This window comes from Rhinolophus sinicus, chromosome 3 (genome assembly GCF_057876585.1).
Source record: "Rhinolophus sinicus isolate RSI-liver-muscle chromosome 3, RSI-T2T, whole genome shotgun sequence".
Taxonomy (NCBI): Eukaryota; Metazoa; Chordata; class Mammalia; order Chiroptera; family Rhinolophidae; genus Rhinolophus; species Rhinolophus sinicus.
This window is the reverse complement of record NC_142503.1, coordinates 104,484,264-104,506,043: the sequence shown is the minus strand read 5'-3', so window position 1 is coordinate 104,506,043 and position 21,780 is coordinate 104,484,264. Positions and strand designations below refer to the sequence as shown.

At 39.4% G+C, this 21,780-nt stretch overlaps 1 protein-coding gene across 18 annotated transcripts in view; it reads right to left on the bottom strand.

Annotated features, from left to right (window-relative positions):
• Positions 1–907: 907 nt before the first annotated feature.
• Positions 908–21,780, bottom strand: part of MYO9A (myosin IXA) — a 265,016-nt gene continuing 244,143 nt past the window's right edge. For 14 of the 18 annotated variants that reach the window (XM_074328212.2, XM_074328213.2, XM_074328218.2 and 11 more), the window contains 3 exons: positions 6,403–6,605; positions 4,282–4,424; positions 3,101–3,711 (listed from right to left, as the gene is read on the bottom strand). In XM_074328212.2, coding sequence (XP_074184313.2) covers positions 3,248–3,711; positions 4,282–4,424; positions 6,403–6,605 — 810 coding nt within the window. In that variant the 3' untranslated portion in view covers positions 3,101–3,247. Of the gene's footprint in view, positions 3,712–4,281; positions 4,425–6,402; positions 6,606–21,780 lie in introns of all 18 variants that reach the window. The other 4 variants (XM_088796857.1, XM_019735965.3, XM_074328215.2 and 1 more) reach the window with 1 other exon arrangement.

Sequence of the window (21,780 nt, the reverse complement as noted above, 5' to 3'; positions counted from 1 at the left end):
CAGGGTGGCACTCCTCTTCCCAGCGAGGGTCTGGGACCCTCTGACTGTGAGAACAACCCTATTGCAACAGAGCAGAGCAGTCTCCACTCACCTCCCCGCAGGGGGAGAGGGAAAGAGATGTAGCTGGTTTCTGAAGCATGAGAAAGTGGGGGTTCAGGGATCCCATTCCCTGCCTCAGGTCTGGCTCTGCAGGGAAGGCTGTCTATCCCTTTGTGCTTCTAGAGCCCAGAGTGGCAAAGTAATTAAAATGGCAGGAAGTACAAAGTACATTAGAAACTAAACTAAGCAGTTACCTCCAAACCCTTCCTGCATTTGCTGTTAGTCATTTGCTTCACTTTGTGACACCCAATGTGGCCCCAAAACTACACTTCTCTGTTTCCGTGACATTTTCCACAATATGGGATGTGTAGGCTTTAAAGAGGAGAACTGAGAATCCCGGCTTTGTTTGGGGCTGGGAATGCGTGGTAAGAACAGTGCTCTGCATTTTGGAGATGGGCTTCAGGTGTGGGGCTGCCCCACTGCGGCCATGAGGCATCCAAGAGCAAAGAAAACAAGCAAAGGAGAAGCAACAGGACACAGAGATGCGACACTATTGAGGTTATCTTAACTGTAACTGACTGTAATGCACGCCGCTCACTTACTGGTGATAGAACTTGAACCAGGGAGAGAACCCATTTAGATCAAATGGAAGGAGATACAGCACTTGGTTCTGACAGTTTTTTAAGAGTTCCGACTTCATCTCTTTACCAGGTCACAATACCTGTTACCCTATGAGAACAACAGGCTTTCTTTCCTTCAAACGGAGGGTCACACACTTGCTCTCCATTCTTACAATTTCGTGATCTCTTCTCCCCACCACCCTCCATTCTGGCAGCTTGTTAAATGACTAGAAATCCACAAATCTAGCAACCGAAAAACAAATATTTTTTATTTAATTTTATCCAAATTCAGGTTTCAGGTCCCTGAGAAAAATTATAAAGTCTCTTAACATCCATTGCTGAGTTCCTATAAAGTGACTTAATGAGTAGTTTTTTAACTGCCAAAAACTTATTCTGCAAAAAACAATGGCAACAACAAAAAATTCCACAAAGATTTAGAAGGAGAACATACGCCAAGATGTGTTCTCCAGGCCATTCCTCGGGGCCGAAGGAAAGGGTCACCGCTTTTTCTGTGTAGTATTTAACCAATGTTTGAAGCAAGTAGAGAGGAGCAGTCAGGCCCAGCAGAACACTCTCGCAGAAGCACTGGGCCAGACTGCAGCCTGGCCTGGGGCCGGGGCAGCGATCCCACTGGGACACAGCCAGCCTGAGGGGTTGGGTTTTCCTCCAGGAGATTTTCCAAAATTCAGGTTTTTAAAGGCTTTCCATTTATTACTCCTCAGAACAGCACAAACAAGCCAGCAGGTGTTTGTGGGATATAAAATTGAACACTTACTCACTAACCATTATCATTCTGGAGATTTAAAAGGATTCCCTTCCCTAGCTCACTTCTGAACCCAAACCAGGGCCAGGTAAGACTCCTGTTACTGTTAGCTGCCCCTCAGAACAACGTTCCGAGTCTCACCTCGTGCTCAACAACAACCACACAAACAGTGGCATGAGGCTCAGTGCTGCGTAACAGGGGGGACTCTGCCTTAACACAAGTCTTAATATTTCCATAACTTCAAACCAAAGAAGCATGAAAAGGAAGAATAACCAAAATTCAGGTTACAGATGGTAAAGGCTCTTTTTTAGAACAGTGCATGTGGTAGTTAGACAAGACGCATTTAGTAACTTTAAAAAATCTTAAAAATAAACATTTTCACATACTTATCTCAAGAAAGGGTATCATGTTTCATTTTCCATATATCATAAATAGCAAAAACAGATTTCTAATCCCATCAATGCTAAGAAGCTTAAAATGCTACTGTAACTCAGGTGTATGGAGACGCCCAGTGGTGAGAGATGGTCTGGCTTGTCCCTCAGCCCAGGGACGGGAGGCTATAATCTAGGGGAAGGAATTCTATGGGGAGGAGGGAAGCAGAAGGTTAAAAAGAAATATGCATACTATACATATATATTTACAGTAAACTTCAGTAACCAGAATATTAACAAAAATAGCTTCAAGTAGTCCTTGATTTTTTAAAATCTATTTAATACTGATGGTCTGAGGAAAAGAAGATGAAAATTAAATGGGTCCTATGAAAAACTTTTCTCTTATTTTTTGGCAGCTTTCTGTAACACTTATTCATGCAGTACTGTGTGTGAATGTTTTGGGAGAAGTGATTAAATGGTGACATAATTTATCTGACTTTGTGGTTGAAATCCACCAGCCTCTGAATACGTGATCTGCAGTTTGTGTGTGTGATCTATACAAAGAGAGAAGACTGGCTGGACTCGGTTGGAACCCTCTTGTTTAGGGATCACCAAATCTCTGCAACATTTTAAAAAAATCAGAGGAACCTGATCCTTGGACCAAGGAATATAAGAACAGGTGGCTACTGAAATTTCAGCCCATGCAATATATTTGGCAGGAACTAACCAGGAGTTAAACCAGCGTTGATTATTATTATATCAAACATCACCAAAAAACAAAACATGTACTCGCTTCTTCATGTGTAACCAGATGTCTGAGACATTCTCTGATGGCTTAATGGAAACAATTGCTTTTTTACTTTCCCCAGAATATAACATAACGTTTTTTCAAAAATCTTAAAATAGAGGGCCTCGGCATTTTGTTTATAAATCCTTGGAAAAAAAGTATATTCTACCCCAGCTCCTAACTATCCCAAAATAAACCTAAAGGCTTTTGCTTTCATGGTTAAGAAAGATTTATGTTTTCTTCAAATGTCAGAAATCAGTGGGTCCCTCAGGCCCACAACGTGGCCCCCAGTTCCACATCCACCTCTGGGAAGGAAAAGAGGATGGAAAAGGCGAGGCAACTACAGAGACCCCCACAACTGGCCCAAACCTCCAGGCCCTATGTGGCTTTATTTAGTAAAATCTCTAGTCCAATTCAACAGCCAAGGCACAGCTGGCACCACCCCGCAGGCTTAAAGGGGCCTTTCCATTTCAGCAGGAGGCCCAGGAATTCAGCACCCGAGGTCTCGGTTCTGTGCCTGGGCACGAGGCAGGCCCACACTTAGGATGGACGACCGTGGACGAGGTGATCAGAAGAAGCCCCGAAGATGAGAGGTGTTTACCACTCATGAGAGGTGTTTACTACTGTGGTGTTTACCACCGCCATGAAGGAACACACATCTGCCAGCTCAGACCATAAACTCATTATTTCCAAAGAGAGTTAGCTGTTGGGCGGAGCTGCAGTCTGGGTCCGCAGTCTTCCTGCGGCCAGACACAACAGTGCCCTCTGGGGTCTCTTTGGTTTTCTGAGGTGAGTTTTTCACATTCTTTAATTTTTGTTTGCCCTTTTCAGGGTTGAAGGTTCCTCTGCTGATGAACTGAGGCCTGTCTTCCATGGATTTGGTCTGGCCCAGTGACCCTTCCACTCCCAGGACCTCACCGGCTGAGGCAGCTCGGTAGAATGGAGATTTAGAATAAATCTGAAATCGTTTTCTGGTCCCATGAGAAGATGCAGTGTTAGATGAACATAAAGAAGAGACTGACGAGTCCGCCGAATCCAAAGACTCGTGCTGCTTTTTCAGCTGCTTTCTCAACTTGCTAGAAGGTTCAAACTTGCCAGCTGCCTTCAGGGAGCCAAGCGCTAAGCTTCTCTCTAATCCAAAAAGGAGACCAAAGCTGTAAATGACAGTTCCCGCTAACGCAAACCATCGTATAAGGAACAGGGGTCACCGGTCACACGTGAAGCTGGGTGGGCTCTGATTGGAGGGTCCCGGCTGCCCTACTTTGTGCAGGACATCCTAACCCGAGAAGCAGTGCCATCCATTGCTGCGTCATCGTTTCAGAATGGATCCCAAGGAAGCCTGGAGTTGGGCTATTCGGGGAGGTCTACAACTGCTACTACCAGTTAGGAAACGACCTATCCTGAGAAAATGGGTCATGGCTCAGTAAGACAACATTGGTGGGAGTACTGGCTTTTCACTGTGGTAAATGCAGAAAACATTAAATTACCAAAAAGCTGCGTTACATTGCAGGCTTTGTCTAATGAATAGTTTCCATGGGAGCTTCACAAGATGGGTATATTTCACCTCCTTAGGACTCTGTCACCTTTGCACATAAGGCGAGGCATTCTGGAAAGGAACCCTGTCTTAGCTTGGGAATCCTTAAGGATTCCCAATTCTTTGCAACACAAATCTGGAGTCTTTTGGTCTAACACGTCATTTACCTGATTTCTCAGAGATGGCACCTTCGGATTCAATATTCAAATTTTCTGAGCTCTCAGCAGTCCCAATGGAGGCCTCCGACTCAAGCGTCTCATCATCAGAGGCACGCGGTTCCAGGACAAGCATCTCAAATGTCAGCTCCTCCCTGTAAAATAGTCAAGAAATCCATTAGCGTGGAAGGAAGACAAGAGGAGAAACAACCTTCCATGAAAGTCAGGCATTTAAGCAGAAAAATGGTCCCATTTCTTACTGTTCCCCTCCAGGGTGGCGATAGGACCTGTAAGCCATAGGCTTGGAAGCTAAAACTACATGGACTAGAGGACAAATGACAGACAGGCAGCACAGGCCGGGACCCAAAATGGGGCTAAGGGTGAGGTGAGGGAAGATCTTTTGTTAAAATAAAAGAAAATAAAATCAGGGATTAGGGCCCTAAACTCACTGTACACTCATTCATAACGCATCAGGAGAGCCCTGTCCTCTCTCTGGACCTGTTTCCTCAACCACAAAATGAAGAGACTAAATGAGCTCATCTCTAAGACTCCTTCCAGCTCTTCAACTATTTTCCATGGAACTTCACTAACTGGCTACAGACCATATTCTCTACCTTGACCACAGAGAGACCTCTGGATGAAGTCAAACACTGATCTTTACTCTCTTTTGAAGGTGATGCCGTCTCCAAAGTATCCTCTACTCCTCCTCGCCAATCACCCACCTACCTCAGTTATGCCCCCTCATTTCCTGCCGTCTTTGGTGCCTGGGTCCTAATCTCGCTTTCTCACTACTGCCTGCCACCACCCTAATCTAATTCAATCAGTATCTTTGTAACAGCTCACTTCAGTACCCTCACACCAAGTCCCTTTATGTCTACACCTCTAACAACCTTTCCTCCACTGTATATAGGCAACTTTCCCCAGTGGGCAGACCCTGGAAACACATCAGCTGAACCCAGGACTCCACAGCCTTATCCTTCCAGCTCTTACTCCCTCTTCCATCAGGTCTCCTCCCTTTCAGAACCCTTTAAGCTTCACTTCCACTCTACCTATCTTAAACTATTCATCCTTCAGTACCTCCACTACCTAGTTTGAGATTCAGACAATCTTTTCAAGGAGAATGTCACCAGAGACTCTGTGCTGCCATACCAGCGTCAGAAGCCTCGTGCATTCACACGTGAGTTTGTGCTCGTACGTTCCTCTCTCTGCAAAGATTCGCCTCATCCTACAGATTCCAACTCATCCTTCAACACTTCAAACCATTTTCGCCAAAGCTGAGTTAGGGCCTCTGCTTAGATCATTCTTATATCGGACAGCCTGGTCAAGTACATCACGTTTGCCTTCTCATGTTCTGCACGGCTGAGCCCCAGCTGCTTTTTCAGCTTGCCTAAATCCCAGGATCAATCCTGACACACAGACCCATATCCCCCCATGAACCAAGCTCTCAGACGAGGGGTCCTGGAGCTCAGGAACAACAATCCCCTTAAAGCTTGAGAGTCCTCACCGTCGACCAGAACCAGCACATGCGCCTTCAGGGAGCACCGTGGGTGCTCATGTCATCCCCAGGGCACAGTGTTCACCCCCCCACCCCCCGCCGGCTCCCGTGATGCTGGAGGGCACAGAGCCACTTATCTGTCCGCCTTCTAAACTGCCACCAGTTTGCCCACCCGGTACCCCCGCACCCACGAGAGTTGCGCCCTACCCTGACCATATAGCTGCTGGCCTTACAGCGCTACTGATCTTCAGATAATAACCTTCCTTCACGGTATTTTAAATAATGCCCATTCTCGGAAGGGACTTGGTCTTAGCCTGGAAATCCTTCTTCTTCCTTTTTAAGACAAATCTGTTCACCGAGGTGGCCAAGACCAACACAAACTGTCCCACCCAGTCAGCCGCCCATCTAGAATCATCACTGTAGCAGCTTCCGGTCTCACTACTCACAGAGCTTCCCTGCCTGAGGTGACAACTTTCACACTGTTACCCGAGTGCAGGCAACATCTCCATGCTCCCTGTATCGCCTGACACAGTGCTTGACACATAGGAGTTGTTTAATAAATAAGATAAAGAAAGGACAGAAGGAAGGAAATGAAAACAGCTGGTAACTGGTCGCTCGCCCTCCTGCTAGACACTCACTTCTCCTTCTGCAGGCTCTCAATCTGCTCTGTCAGCACTCTCTCCTCCTGCTGCATAGCTGCCTGCTGCTGCTCTGTGATGTCCGTCTCCAAGGCCGTCTCACCAGTCAGCGTCTCTTCTGGGACATCGGACATGGAGGGCAACTGAACTACAACAGGAGAGGACGGACCTGGATAGTTTCCTCGACGAAGGCGCCCCTTTCCCTGCAAAGACAAACGCACGTTAGAAAGTAAACTGAGTGATTACATCAGTTTCACGCGGCCCACTTAGGATAACATGTGCAATTCCATCACAACAGGTGACTGGCAGAAATCAATGGAAACGTTGCCCAAGGCCTAAGATATTTAGTGCAATACCATCCATGGGACACATTCAGGTTGTGAATGTCTTGCAAGAGCCCCGGAAAATGGGTGCTTCTGTGGGTGGGGGCGCAGCAACACACTGCATCCATCTAAGCTGCGTCCACGTCCAACTAAATACACACACAAAGCTGTTTAAGTTTAATTACAATTAAATCAGTGAAAACTTAGCTCTGCATTCACCCTGGCCACAGTGGCTCGTGGCTACACACTGAACACAGCAGGTGCAGAACATCCCACCGTGGAGGAACGTCCCGGTGGACAGCACAGCTCTTTACCTTTAACCCCAGAACACATACTCTCTCTAGGAAGATGACAGAAACAGGTTCTGAAACTCAGTTCCATTTTTTAAAAAGTCGTTTATATATCACAGGGTACTAGTGAGAGATATTCCCTGAGAACAACTCAAGGAACTTTTTTCTTGAGACCAGAGAGAAGAAAAATCTTATTGCTTTTAAATGGGTTACCATGTATATAACTTGAGCTTCTGATAATGGCAGTCTAGTATTTCATATTAAACCAGAACAACTGGACCAAACATAAAAACTCAGCATATTCTTAAAGGCACTAGAGAGCTAATACAACGGGCCAAGGAGAGGCTAGCCCAGCAGTTAGGGCTAATCTAAATTTAAGAAGAGGTGGCTGAGAGTCTGAGCAGAGCTTCTGCCAGACTACAGCAGGGTCAGCAAACTACAGGCCAAATCTGACCTCGTGCCTGATTTTGTAAATAAAGTTTTATTGGAATACATTCATGCTCATTAATTCATTGTCTTCTGCAGAACAATGGCAGCAGTGATTGTTGCAACCAAGACTATATGGTTTACAAAGCCTAAAATATTTACTTTCTGGTCCTTTACAGAACAAATTTGCCAACCCCTGGGGCACAGAATAACAGCTGGAGTCCAGACCCACACAAGGGTGCAGGCTGCTGCCTGATAAAACCTCCACGCCTGGTGCTAGGATCCCCGAGGTTTGTATCCTAGACATAAAGATAAACTGAAATTATAACAGTCCTTGCAGACACTGCAGCCTAGCTTCAAGTCATCTGAATGGTCCAAAAAATTATAACCCCTAAAATTGGATTAAAGTAAACTCAGGTTGCTAGTGTCCTAGCACCTGGCAGAAAAAATAAAAACGCTCTTTGGAGGAAAGTAGCATCTCAGGCCTCAAAATATTTTTATAAATAATTTTTCAAATACGATGTCAGACACAATCAAAGGTAACCAAGCACAAAAGGAGACAAGACAATGTAAATGAAAACCAGTAAAAACAACAGAAAACAGAAACCTTCAATGACTCCAGACATTGTGGCTATAAGACAGACTTAAAATAACCATGCTGAAAGAGATAGACACAGTTGAATTAATGGACCATAAGTTAGATCAGAAGAAAATATAAAGACTCAAGCAGGGAAAACAGAATAAAAAATTTTCTAGAAAAATTCAGAAAAGGTAAAAGAGAGGACACAATAAAAAGATCTACCATATGTAAAAAGATGCCAGGAGAGAAGACAGATCCTGTAGGAGAAATATTGACAAGATGAGGGCAAAGCATTTTTCAAACCAATTACATATATTAACCTACTGCCTGAAGAAAGCCTTCAACCTCTTAAAAAGTAAATAAATAGAATTCCATACACCTAGACTAAACTGCTAAAAATCAAAGGCAAGAGAAACTCTAAAAAGCAATCAGGAAACAAAAAAGTACATGCAACAAAAATCAAAGATACAAAATTTACTTTTCAACAGAAACAATGGAAGGCAGAAAACAACAGATGGTATTTTCAAAGTGATGAAAGAAAAAAGCAACTGCCAACCTAGAATTCTATACATAGCAAAAACAACCTTCAAGAATGAAATTGAAATAAAGACATTTTCAGACAGACTGAGAGAACCTGTCACCAGCAGACCTGCACTAAAGGAAACACAGATAGAAAATGTCCCAAGCACAAAAAAAGTCATGGAGGGAGAAGTGAACAGCAGTGAAACGGTAAATATGTGAGTAAGTCTAAAAGAATACTGACTGCATAAAACAAGAATAATATGTTGGATTAAAATATATACAGATTGGATTAAAAATATACAGATAATTAAAAATACAACAGTAGCAACTATACTATATAATAGCTAAAGCATATTAAAGTCCTTGCGTTATCTAAGAAACAGATAAAAGTACCAATTGATTTTGATACGTAATAGACTTTTGTTGTAATCTTTAGGTTAATTACTAAAAAGAAGTAAAAGAGTGTAAAAACTTCTAAACTAACAAAAGAAAAAAAATGAATAAAAAATAGTCAAAAAGAAAAAGGCAAAAAAAAAAAAGAACAAATAAGGCAAGAAAGAAACAAACCACGTATAGGTTAAAAAACAAGCACATAATAGTAGATTTAAATCCAAATATATCGGTGATTACATTAAATGTAAGTAAATTAAAAGCTCTCATTAAAATTTGAAGACTGTCAGACTGTATTAAAACAAAATAAAATCCAACCACATGAAGTTTACAAGAGATGCATAGAAAACTTAAGAATTAATAAAGGCTGAGAGTAAAAGGATGGGAATAAAAGATATACCATGTCCATCAAAAGAAAACTGGTGTAACTATCTTAATTCTAGACAATGTGAACTTTAAGGTAAGAAATGTGATGAAGAGCCATATTTCACAATGATAAAAGTTCAAATTATTAAGAAGATATAACATTTATTAATTTGTAAGTAGCCAAGAAATAGCTTTAAAGGTTTACAGTAAAATACTGACAGAATACTCAAAGAAATAGACAAAGCTATAATTGGCACAGAAAAAACAAGTGTGTACACACAAATCAGTAAAGCTATAAAACTGAACAACTTAAACTGAACAACTTATACAAAATTCAGTATCTCACAACTACAGTATACTTATTATTTTAGAGCACATACTGCAAAGACAACACATTTCTCAGGGTTGAAATAATTTATCTGACCTTAAAAGTAATTTAAAACACGTTTTCTGATAGCGCAATTACAAAGAGAAAACTAAAGCTCTCTATATAAAGAAATCAAGAAATACACGTCTAACACACACATCGCCAAGGAAGAAATCATAATGGAAATCAGAAAATATTTTCAACTAATAAACAACAATATGAAGTTCTGTGGGATAGTTTAACTCTGCCTACCTTAAAGTTAGAGCCTTATGTGCATACAGTAGAAAAGAAGGTTAAAAATTAAAGAGGCGAGCATTTTTTTCAGAAAAGTAAATAAAGAACAATACATTACAAAATTAAAAAAAAAAAAAAAAAAGCCCAAGGAGGGAAAAAGAAAGACAAGAGTAAAAAAACATTAGAAAACAGAGGACCAGAGCTAAAATGTAGCTCTTTGAAAAGACTAATAAAAAAGTTAAAACACTGTCAAGACTGATGAAGATAAAAAGAGAGTTCACGAATAACTAAAGGCAGGAATGAAAAAGGGGATATCACTACAAATCTTGCAGACATAGAAAGGGTTAAGAGGCTACTATGAACAACTTTATGTTCATAAATCTTAAATTTTATACAAAGTGGAGAAATTTCTACAAAAATCCAAGTAATACTGTCAAAGAAGAAATAAAAATGAAAAATCTTATACATTGAATCCATAAATAGGCAAACTTTCTAGAGAGAAAATCTAGACCTAGATGATTTCACTAGCAAGAAGAAATGACACACCCATTCTTCCAAGAATTAAAAAATGTATCCCCAGCTCATTTTTAGAGGCCAGCATAACCTTGATATTAAACATAACAAGGATATTAAATGAAAGAACTATTATAGGACAATTTTACTCATAAACACAGGTGCAAAAATCCAAACAACATATTATAAACTGAGTGAAGCAAGATGTAAGAAGGATATTAACTCATGACTAAATTGGATTTATTGCAGTAGTATAACCATGGTTTAACATTAGAAAATCACTTGGTATAATATTTCATATCAATAACATAAATCTCATGAACACCTCAATACCTGCAGTAAAGGCGTTTCATAAAATTCAACGCTGAATAACAACAACTCTTAGAAAGCCAGGAATAGAGGTGAACATACTAAATCTCATAAAGCATCTATAAAAATTCTATAGCAAACATTGCATTTAGTGGTAAAAGGTTGAAAGCTTTCCGTTTGAGACTGGGAAATGCCAAGAACGATCCCTATTACCACTTCCTTTCGACACTGTACTGGAGGTTCTAGCTAATGTAAGAAAAAGAAATAAAAGGCATAAGGACTATAAAAGAACAAGTGAAACTGTTGTTACTTATGAACAATATGACTGTAAAGGTAGGAAACCCAAAGGAATCCACAGATTATTAGAATAAATGAGTTTAGCAAGGTTGCTGGATACAAGGTGAAAAACACCAAAATCAATTGTATTTTTATTTAATGAACAACAAACAGAATATAAAAATTTAAATATTTATAATCACATTAAAATATTAAAATCCTGGTAATAATTCATACTAAAGGTATGTAAAATTTCTACACATAAAACCATAAAACACTTTTGAGAGGAATTATTGATCTACATGAATGGAGATCGATATTATGTTCATGGATGGAAACAATATTGTAAAAATGTCAATGCTCCCTAAACTGATCTATAAATTCAATGCAACCTCAATAAAAATCCCAAGAGAATTTTTGTGAAGCTGATTCTATCATTTGTGTGGCAATATAAAGAGCCAGGAACAGTCACAACTCTACTGAAGAAGTTAGGATGCCTTATCCTAGCAGATACTGATAGAAAGCTATAGTAGTTAAAACAGTGGTGCTGGTACAAAGCTGGTTAAAATAGAGAGTCTGGAAACTGATCTACCCACATACAGTCTCTTCATTTACAACAAAAGGGACCGTAGGGCAGTATGGAAAGAATACTTTTCTAAATAAATGGTGCTGGAAAAACTGGACATCCATGTGCAAATATAAAGACCATTCCCTACATTATACCACATACAAAAACTGTCCCCAGGTGGACTGGATACCTAAATATGAAAGGCAAAGCAATAAAGCTTTCAGAAGATAATAAAAATTATCTTCATAACATCACGTAGGAAAAATGTCTTAAACATGACCCTAAAAGTACTAGCCTAAAGGAAAAGGCTGATAAATTAGACCACATTACTACAATTAAGAACTGCTGGTTCATCAAACAACACTTTTAAGAGTGGAAGAAATCTGCCAACAGAAATAACCAATTAAGGGCTTACATCCAGAATTCACAAAGAACTCCTACAGGTCAGAAAAAGACAGACAAACCAGTTAGAAAAATAGCCAAGAGCTTTGAACAGATCCTTCCCAAAAAAGGTCAATATACTCATGAAAAGGACTTAAGCACATTAGAGTCACAGCACAGAAATGCAAATTAAAACCACAATCACACACCCATTAGCATGGCTAAAATTAAGGCATAAGGGAATACAAGTGCTGAGGAGGAGGTAGGGCAATTGGGAACTGTCACACACAACTAGTGTAGCACAACCATTTTGGGAAAAAGTTTGGCCTTATGTACTAAAGTTGACGATACATACACCCTGTGACCCAGTAATTCCACTCCTATATATCCCCAACAAAAACACATGCATGCATCCATCAAAAAGGCATGTACGAGAATGTTCATAGTAGCATTATTCACAATTCCCTAAAACACAAGGCAAATGTCTGCCAACGTGAGAATTGTGACGTATACACCGAAACACTATACAGTAACAAGAGTGAGCTACAACTAAACAATATTGACAAGTCTTATGCACATAAAGTTGAGTGAAATAAGTCACATACAAAATACATGTTATATGATTCTATTTACATAGAGTTCAAAATAGACACAACAAAACTATAGTGCTCAGGAAACTTCACTGGGAAAACAACAAAGAAAATAGAATGATTAACAGAAAATCAAGTTACTGCTTACCTTTGAGGGAGAGAAAGAACTGTGTTTGGAAAGAGAAAGAGGAGTGCTTCTGGAAGAACTGGCAATGTTCTTTCTATTCCTGAACTCTAAGTGGTTATGTGGATGTTCACTTTACCATTCATTAGGATGTATATGTGTGTTTCTGTCTTTCCTATGTGTTGTACTTCATAATAAAAAAAGATATTTTAAGAGCTTTTCAAAGTTAGCTGTTTATGCAAATATACTCATATCTTTTGAATAGCATGAGACAATAAACTGACTGATTTCCGAGTTGATTTGGGGAAGAAAGACAAGATATGCTGTCTCAGAAGTAGAAACTGCAGACTTAGCCCAGGCGGTGAGGTTACAGTGGGGGCTGACTCTTCCACTCGTGTGTTCTAAAACATGCAACGAGGTGAGACTAAGGAAGATTCTGAGATTGCTGTTCCCCTTTCAGTTCTGCAGTAGAGAAGTAAAGATAAGAAGGTGGTCCTCAAAACACAAGGCCAGTGTGAAACTTTAACAAAAGCTGACTCAGAAGAAGGCAGAGAGCAGAGTTTGGAGACAGTATGAGTATCAACACAGTGGTAAAGAAAGTCCAATGTGACCACTCGGAATCCAATGATAAATTCCAGGACATCTTCCCATTCCATTTGATTTTGCCTTTGTAATGAAGCCCAATGAATAACTAAAGTTTAATGTGATATAAAAGCCTCAGAGAGCTAGAAAATCTGAGCTTATTTATTCTTAGTATACACAATAAAAAAGTGGCCTGTGTTTGGCAGTCACCTCCCTAGCTGCCAGAGTACTTGACCATGGGTTAGTTAAGAATTACTTAACAGAGCTAAAGAAAGTCGAACAAGCCCTACAAGATTGAATCTCTTTTAAGACAGCATTAATAAAACAAAGATGAAGGAAAACCTGAAACCCTTATAGCCCAGAGTTCTCTTACAAGATCAAAGAAAACAATTTTTAAAGTTGATTACAGAGCTTTCAGAAACATGGGAAAATACTAATATTGTGTTAAAAACTGGACATAAACTTGTATACGATAGGTTTTTGTTCTCTATTTCAGTCTGCAAATACACCCAATTATTAAGAGTAGCTCCTTGAGTGGCATAATATCCTTTATTCTCTATACTTTTCTGTACTTTCCAACTTTCCCATAATAAGCATTAATTTGTGTTTGCCCCCCCAAAAAATGGGAATTCTTTTTACAAGTCTCTGAATATTATCTTTCAGTGGTTTTACCTTTAATTGTTTTCTTAGCATCAGTGCAAAAAGTGAACACAGTGAAAAAGGCAAACACTTTCTTGGCATTATGATAAAAATAGATCTGACCTCCTGGATTTCCTGTAAAGGGTCAGGAGCTAACACTTTGAGAAGTAATCTGTAGTATGCTTTGTTCATTTTTCACTGGTGGCTGGTCCTTCTGTTTATTTATAGGGGCTTCTCCTTATTAATTAGAGAAAATTAAACTTTGTGATATGAGTTGTCACAAAAAATGTAATTATTTTCTTATGGCGTGTCACTCCCTTTTTGCCTTGCTATGGTGATTTCTGTCATGCAGTAAATACTTGACATCTATGTTGATGAACCTATAATTTTAAATGATTTTATGTAATAGAAAAACTTTCTCTTAGAGTATAGTATATTTTTTTGTCATATTAGGGATTTTACTGGTTTTGACTGATCACACATTTTATGAACAATTTGTACCCAAGTCTTAATGCAAGTACTGAGAAACCTACAGAGCCATATTGTAATCCTTTTCAGAATAGTTATTCCAGTGACTTTCCCAGTTTAAATTTCAGAAACAAATTATTCCTAAATCAGGATATCAACTACAATTCTCTTCAAATGTTGATTTAAAATATTAGGTCTACAGTCCCACTAATCCATGATTTAATATCGTACACAATATTCAAATTTCTATTTACTCACCATAACATTAACAAAGTCCCTAGGGAAATCTGGATTACCACTACCAAAGATGACACATGACACACAATTCTGACAGACAGCCAAGACCATGGAGCAGTTTAACACATTATCGTGCCTAAAGAGAGTTAACTATTTTCAGTTTGTACAGAAAAAGAAACTGACAATTCATTTCACCCTTTCAAAATGGGAAGAGGTAGGATTCCCTTCTTTAAAAAGGTGTTTTTAACTGAACTCAGAGAAACAGACAGTAGCTTGGAGGTTGCCAGGGGGTGGGCAGGTGGGAGAAATGGGTGATAATGGTCAAAAAGTATAAATTCTAGTTATAAAAGGAATAAATTCTGGGGATGTAATAATGTATAGCACGCTGACTATATATGAATACTTGATGTGATACTGAATACTTGAAAGGCTCAGAAAGTAGATCTTACATGTTTTCACCACCAGAACAAAAGGTAACTGTGAGATGATAGATGTGTTAACTAACCTTATTATAAATATATCAAATCATCACGTCATACAACTTCAAGTTACACAATGTTATATGTCAACTATATCTCAATAAAACTGGACGGGGGCAGGTAAAAATCCCAAACACATGTTTTTAGAGCTCTAAAAAAGTCGCATTTATAAAACAGTGATTTTTAGATTTTCACAGATGAGGCAGCTCTGAATTTATGTAGCAAGTGTTTTATTGATATATATATCTATATCTATATGTAAATATATGTAGATATAGATATAGATCAACGTATCAAGTGCTGTTCTTATGACTTTACCAATATTAACTCATCTAATCCTGTGAGTGCCGTACCACTAATCCCAATTTACAGATGAGAAACCTGAGGCCTGGAGATTAAATGACTAGCCCATGTCACAATTGCTAGTAAACTGGTGCTTGGATGTAAACACAAAAGTTTAGTCGAGATCCCATCCTCTGTTCTGCTGCCTTTAATATTTTTGTGAGCAATTTTAAGTTTTTCTTTTTTGGGAGGGGGGAGAGTGAGTATCAATGTTATACTCTTTTCATTTAAAAAAAAAGACCCTCTCTGCTCCAGAACAGTTTAAATTGTATTGTAATTATATCGTTAAAGAGTTGGTAAAATTCCTCTGTGAAACTATTTATGCCTGGTGTTTTTATAGGAAGAAACTCTTCGATGACTTTATCTCTCCTTTGGTAATTGGCCTGTTGAAAGTCTTTCTTTCAGAGGCAGGTTTAGTGAAGTACATTTTCCTAGAAAACTTTACATTTTCCAACTTATTTCAGACTTGAATACAGCTGCGGTAGTTATCCTCCAAGATGGCTCCCGAGCATTGTCATCTCTTGGTAGTCACCTCCTTGTTTAGTCTCTTACCCACTGAACACGGCTCAACTGTGTGATTATTGTAGAGATGACAGAATGTAACTTTTGAGGCCAGGGTATAAAGACACTGTGGGCTTCTACCTGGCTCTCTCACATCATCTGCTCTGGAAAAAGTCACCAGACACTCATGTAGCCCTGTGGAGACTCTGGTGCAGGTGGCCAAGAACTAAGGCCAAGAGTAGCACCAACAAGCCAGCGGTACGAGTGAGAACCTGGGAAGCAAACGCGACAGTCCTGCTCGGCCCTGGCTGACACTCTGACTACAGCTCACAACAGACCTAGCCAGAACCACACAGGTAAGTTGCTCCTGCATTCCTGACCCACAAAAATACAGGGATAAGGTAATAAATGTTTTCTGTCATTGTAAATCATTAGATTTTTTTTTTTTTGGGGGGGGGGTACTTTGTTACACAGCAATAGCTAACTAAAACAACAGTAGTCTTTTGTGACTCTTAGTTTTCACTTAGTTTTCACTTAGTTACACTTAGTTATCCGTAACTCCTTCTTACTTCTTATTTGTGAATTTGAACCTATTCCACTTTAATTAATGATTTGTTTTCCAAGAATTAACTTTTTTTACTCATTAGTTTCACCATTTTTTTGTTTTCTATTTCCTGCTTCCACCTTCACTATTTCCTTCTGCTCTCAAGTTTATTTGGTTGTTCTATTTTTACCTTTTTAAGTTAGACGTTTATTTTCATTTTTCTTACAAGTTTTTAAAGCAATAATTTTTTTTCTGAACACTGCTTTAGCTATACATCCCACAGATTCAGATAAACAGTGGTTTTATTGTAATTTTTAAATTACTCAATAATTTCAGTTTACATTTCCTCTGCCTTTGAGGTTTTTCTTGTGGCCTAACTTTCCCCCCAGATGTTTTATTTTCATCATGAAATATGTTACACTTAAAGTACATTTCAAAAATTATAAAGCAAACACCTGTACAGCCACCACCCAGATTTAGAAGTACAATAACACCAATATCACTGGAGTGTTGTGGCCTAATTTTGAGTGTGTCCCCTGGGAAGCCAAACAAAGTGCACACTGTTTTCTTTGTGGGTACAGAATTACATGTATGAGGTCTGACGATTAAGTTCACGAACCTGTTGCTAACCTTTTTTGATATCAGAGGGCTTATTCATTAGGAATTTGAACCAACTGGACAAACAGTTAACCAAGTTTACTACTTGGAAGTACTGAAAAGGCTGCATGAAAAAGTTAGGCAACCTGAATTTTGTGCCAACAATTCATGGCTTTTGCATCACAACAATGCACCAGCTCACATGACACTGTCTGTGAGAGAGTTTTTAGTCAGTAAATAAATAACTGTATTGGAACACCCTCCCTACTCACCTGATCTGGCCCCCGGTGACTTCTTTCTTCACCCAGAGATAAAGGAAATATTGAAAGGAAGACATTTTGATGACATTCAGGACATAAAGTGTAATATGATGGTAGTTCTGATGGCCATTCCAGAAAAAGAGTTCCAAAATTGCTAAGAAGAGTGGACTAGGCCCTGGAGTCAGTGCATAGCTTCCCAAGGGGAGTACTTCAAAGGTGACCATAGTGATATTCAGCTATGAGGTATGCAGCACTTTTTCTAGGATGATTTTGCAAATTTAATTGTCCAACCTCGTATATACACATTATATCAAGCATTAATTATGTTATTTAAGAACACTCACTTTAAACAATCTTTTTGTGGCATCAATTATTCCCTAAAAATGAGGACATCCTGTGTTTAAAACAAAATTCCCATTAAAACAAATTTCCCATTGCACCTCAGAGATAGCTATCTATAATATGAGACAGACCCGTGAGTCCTGGCTCTCCCTCTTGGCCTGACTGCTAATGTTTTAGCATGCTTTAGAACGAAGCCTATTTGACTTAAGGCTTCCCTTCTGCACAATTACATATCCAAGTTTCTAGAAATTCTTACATGGCTTTTTCCAGAATTAAACCTTGTATGCTTTGTACCAGCATGCCTTTTCCAGCAGGTTAGTTCAGACTCATCCCTTGAGATCTAGCGCACATGTCATCTCTTCTATAGCCTTTCCCAGTACCCCAAGCAGAATTAAGTCCTTCTTTCTTAGTACTCTCACCTCACAGTACACAGTACTGTCTGATCCCTCCCTCCCTCCTTTTACAGCACTCTTTTTAAAACCCACAAATGCAGCCATTTAAACGTGTAGAGTTGCCATCCTTTGTGTGAGAAAGTCTGTGTACGAGATGATTCTACAGTCTCCTTTTCCTAAGAATGATATTCTGAAACAGAGATCCTTAATTATTTGATTTGGATCAGAATTCTGTGAGACCAGTCCATAACAGGCTTTCCTATTATTCCGTGTGACCGATCTCTAATAAGCTTTCCTACTGTAACAAAAATATTGGGAACCGGATGTTTTAATGTGGAGGATCTAAATGAAGATACCGTATCTCTTTGATATAATCCTCAGTCGAGCCCAACATTTCTATTTTCTCCTAAGGCTTAAAGAGCCAATATAAACGAGTAGAAGGTACACCAAAGTGTTAAAATGAGTACGGCCTATAAGGAGAGTTTTGATTTCTCTGAAAATGCTATAAGGCTCGTGACAGAGAAAGGATGCATGAAAGACTAGCAGGCATGGTAGAAGGGTACAAAGACACTCAATACTGTGAGTTACTTTGGTAAGCCCACAGATTTGAAGATAGATGGAGTTACAGAGATACTGGTGGTGGTGATTAAGGAATGGACCACACCACCCTTAAACACCTGATGACTACATAGGGAACGATAGCTGTTACCCTCCCCAGGGAGTCATGATACTTTATGAAGATCCAAGAAAAGTATATGTAACTGGGGTTTGTCCGTGGGCTGACTGTAAGGAGGAGAAACTGTGCACCATCTAGACAGTACTGTATATAGCTACAGCACAAATCTCAGAATCCTAATGAAGAAATCACACCCTAAAATAGCACTTTGGGCCAAGATGGAAGATCACTATTGAGTTAAGTTACAAAAATAGGGAGCAAGGAATTGAATTATCAGACCACTTCCTGAGGAGTCTGCTTTCCTGGTAAAGAGAAGTCCCATATCTATGGTTTTCTAGAAGATTGGCTATTTTGCAAGGTGTTATAATTAGGTAACCAGGCTTGTTCAAACATCCCAGTGCTTCTAGTTACAATTCACCAGATAATGAGGCTCAGTAAGCACTTTAAACACAGCCAGTATATGTGCGTTTGTACTTATTTCTTACACATGAAAAGGAATGGTCCTCCTCACGGTTCTGTGCAGTACAGTGAGGCCGCCATGTTACACAGACCGCAGAGCAGGGGTTCAAAGGGCAGTCCATGGACCTTTAGAAGGAATCGGGGTGTCACCAAGCTCATTCAAAAGGGTCTGAGATGTTGTAACTATTTTCATAATGATACTAAGATGCTAGTTGTCCTTTTCACTTGACACTTGTACTAACTACACAAAAGTCATGGGTACAAACTGTTGGCATCTTTGCATAAACCAAGGCAGCAGTACCAAACTGTTCTAGTAACCGTCACACTCTTCGCTATTATGCATAGCTTAGAAAAAAGTCAATTTTATTTCATGTCATCCATCAAGTAGTACAGTTAACTTCATTAGTTCTTAACCCTTGAATCCACTATTTTTCATTTTCTGCATGATAAAAAAAATAAGTTTTATACATAAAGGATGTTTGCTGCATACCGACTGGTGACCTTAAGAAAAAGTGCAGTTGTTTCAAACACAAGCTGAGTTAACTGTTTCATTCATGAAATGCTACTTATAATAACCTAACACAACAACCACTTCCCTTACTCCAGATACCACAGTTCTGTAACAGTCTGTTTTAACAGGAATGAGTTTCAATCTCTTACGGGCATTTTGAAAAGAGCTACATGCTGATCCCTTTTACTAAAAGCCGAACTGAGGCTCCTTTTCGTCCACATGGCCAACACTCTATGAAGGAGAAGGAAACTCAGCTGTGGATCATGAGCAGATGCTGAGCAGGCACATCAGGAGGAAGAAAGGACTAAGCTGTTTTAGGGGATGTAGGAGGGAAGAACTCTCTGCTTTCTTTTTAAAGAAACATGTTCCTAGGCTGTCTTCCTGGCCTTGTGAGAAATATCAAAGACTATGACAAATTAAACTACTGGTTCCACTTCCCCAATCTTCTGTGACAGAATTATAAACCAACATCCTTTATGGCCTCGGGTCAGGTAAAGTGTATTCCCCACTCCTTGATTTGGGGTTGGGTTATGTGATTTGCTTCTGGCCAGCTGGATATTAGCAGACATTATGGGAGCAGAAGCATGCACAGTTGGGCTTACCAATTCATTTGATGCAGACACTGTCATGAGAAAAACATATTCCAGATGATAGTTCACTGGTTCAAGAAGAGTAAGAGATGTATAGAACAGAGCTGGACCCAACCTGTAGCTTACCCTAAATCAGCTGAACGTCAGCCACCCCCACAGACGTGCAAGTGATAAATATGATAAGTACACGATTGTTGTATTAGGAGAATGAGTTTTGGGGTATTTTGTTAAAGGTAGGATTATCATGAGATTAGCTGATGACCTTAGGTGATCCCATGGACACCTAATAGTCACATTCTGGGAGCTACCACTGAGTAAACCCATTGTTTTTCCCTAAGAAGGTTTGGAAGTCTTTGGTGATGGGTAAGTAGTCCCTGGCTTAAAAACCCTTGACGGCCTCTCAAGGATTAAAAGGGTCAAATCCAAACTACTGGTCCTGGAATTTAAGAACCCAAAACCTTACCTACTATTCCCTTCCTTCGTTCTTCCCCAGAAATCTTGTATTCTAGCCATTGAAGTTTATTCCATTTTCTCAGGTAGTACTAGTCACCCAGCTCTCTGTGCTTCTATAGCTTTTGCACAGACAAGACGAAGATTTAGTAAACTAAACTGCAATGATTTACATCTTTGTTTACTACTTTTTAGACGGTTAATTTATTTAAGGCAGAGAGATCTTTCAAATATATATATTGAAAGTCTCATTTTAACTTAGTAAAACTGTAAAAGTTTAAAAATATTAAATGACTTTATGATACTAAATTGAGTTCACATTTTATCTCTACAAAAATCTTCCTAAAATAAAAGAAATATAAAACTGAATACTATAGTATTGTCATACCGTCATTAAATATACATAAGGAAAAAGTTCAAGAGTAATATATATATTAAAAAATCTAAAGACGATGGTGGTTTTCTTTCTGCCTTTTATACTTTACCCTACTGTTTAAAATTTTCCACAATGAACATGAAAGAAGTATGTGAATGTGTCTTTTATGTACAAATACAAAGTCTTAGATTTATCAAATGGCTAATTTAAAAAAGACATTATACGCTATAATACAAAAAAGTAAACCCAATAATTTGAAAATAATTACTATAAAAGTTTATCTTTCAATTTTAAGTTCTTTGAGAAATTAGAAAAGTTTCCTCAAAATAATTTATGCAAACTGGGAGGAAAAATGGCGGCGTGAGGTGAGCCTCTATAAAGCTCCCCTGGAATTCACAATGAATGGAACAACAAAAACTCCACAAAGGACTCCCTGCACACAGACAGGCAAGACGAAGAGGCCCACTACCGAAATCACCTACAGGTGGGAGAATCGCACGAGGGGGGGGAGGAGGAAAGGGAGAAGTGCGGAGACGGAGCCGCGCGGGCACAGGACTCAGACCCAGCTCAGTGCGCCGAGTTCGCTGCTTCCCGGAACCACCGCAGCTGCGGGAGAGGGAAGAACTCGGACTGCTAGGGCTCCGCTTATGGCCCACAGGGCTGAGGGGGCAGCA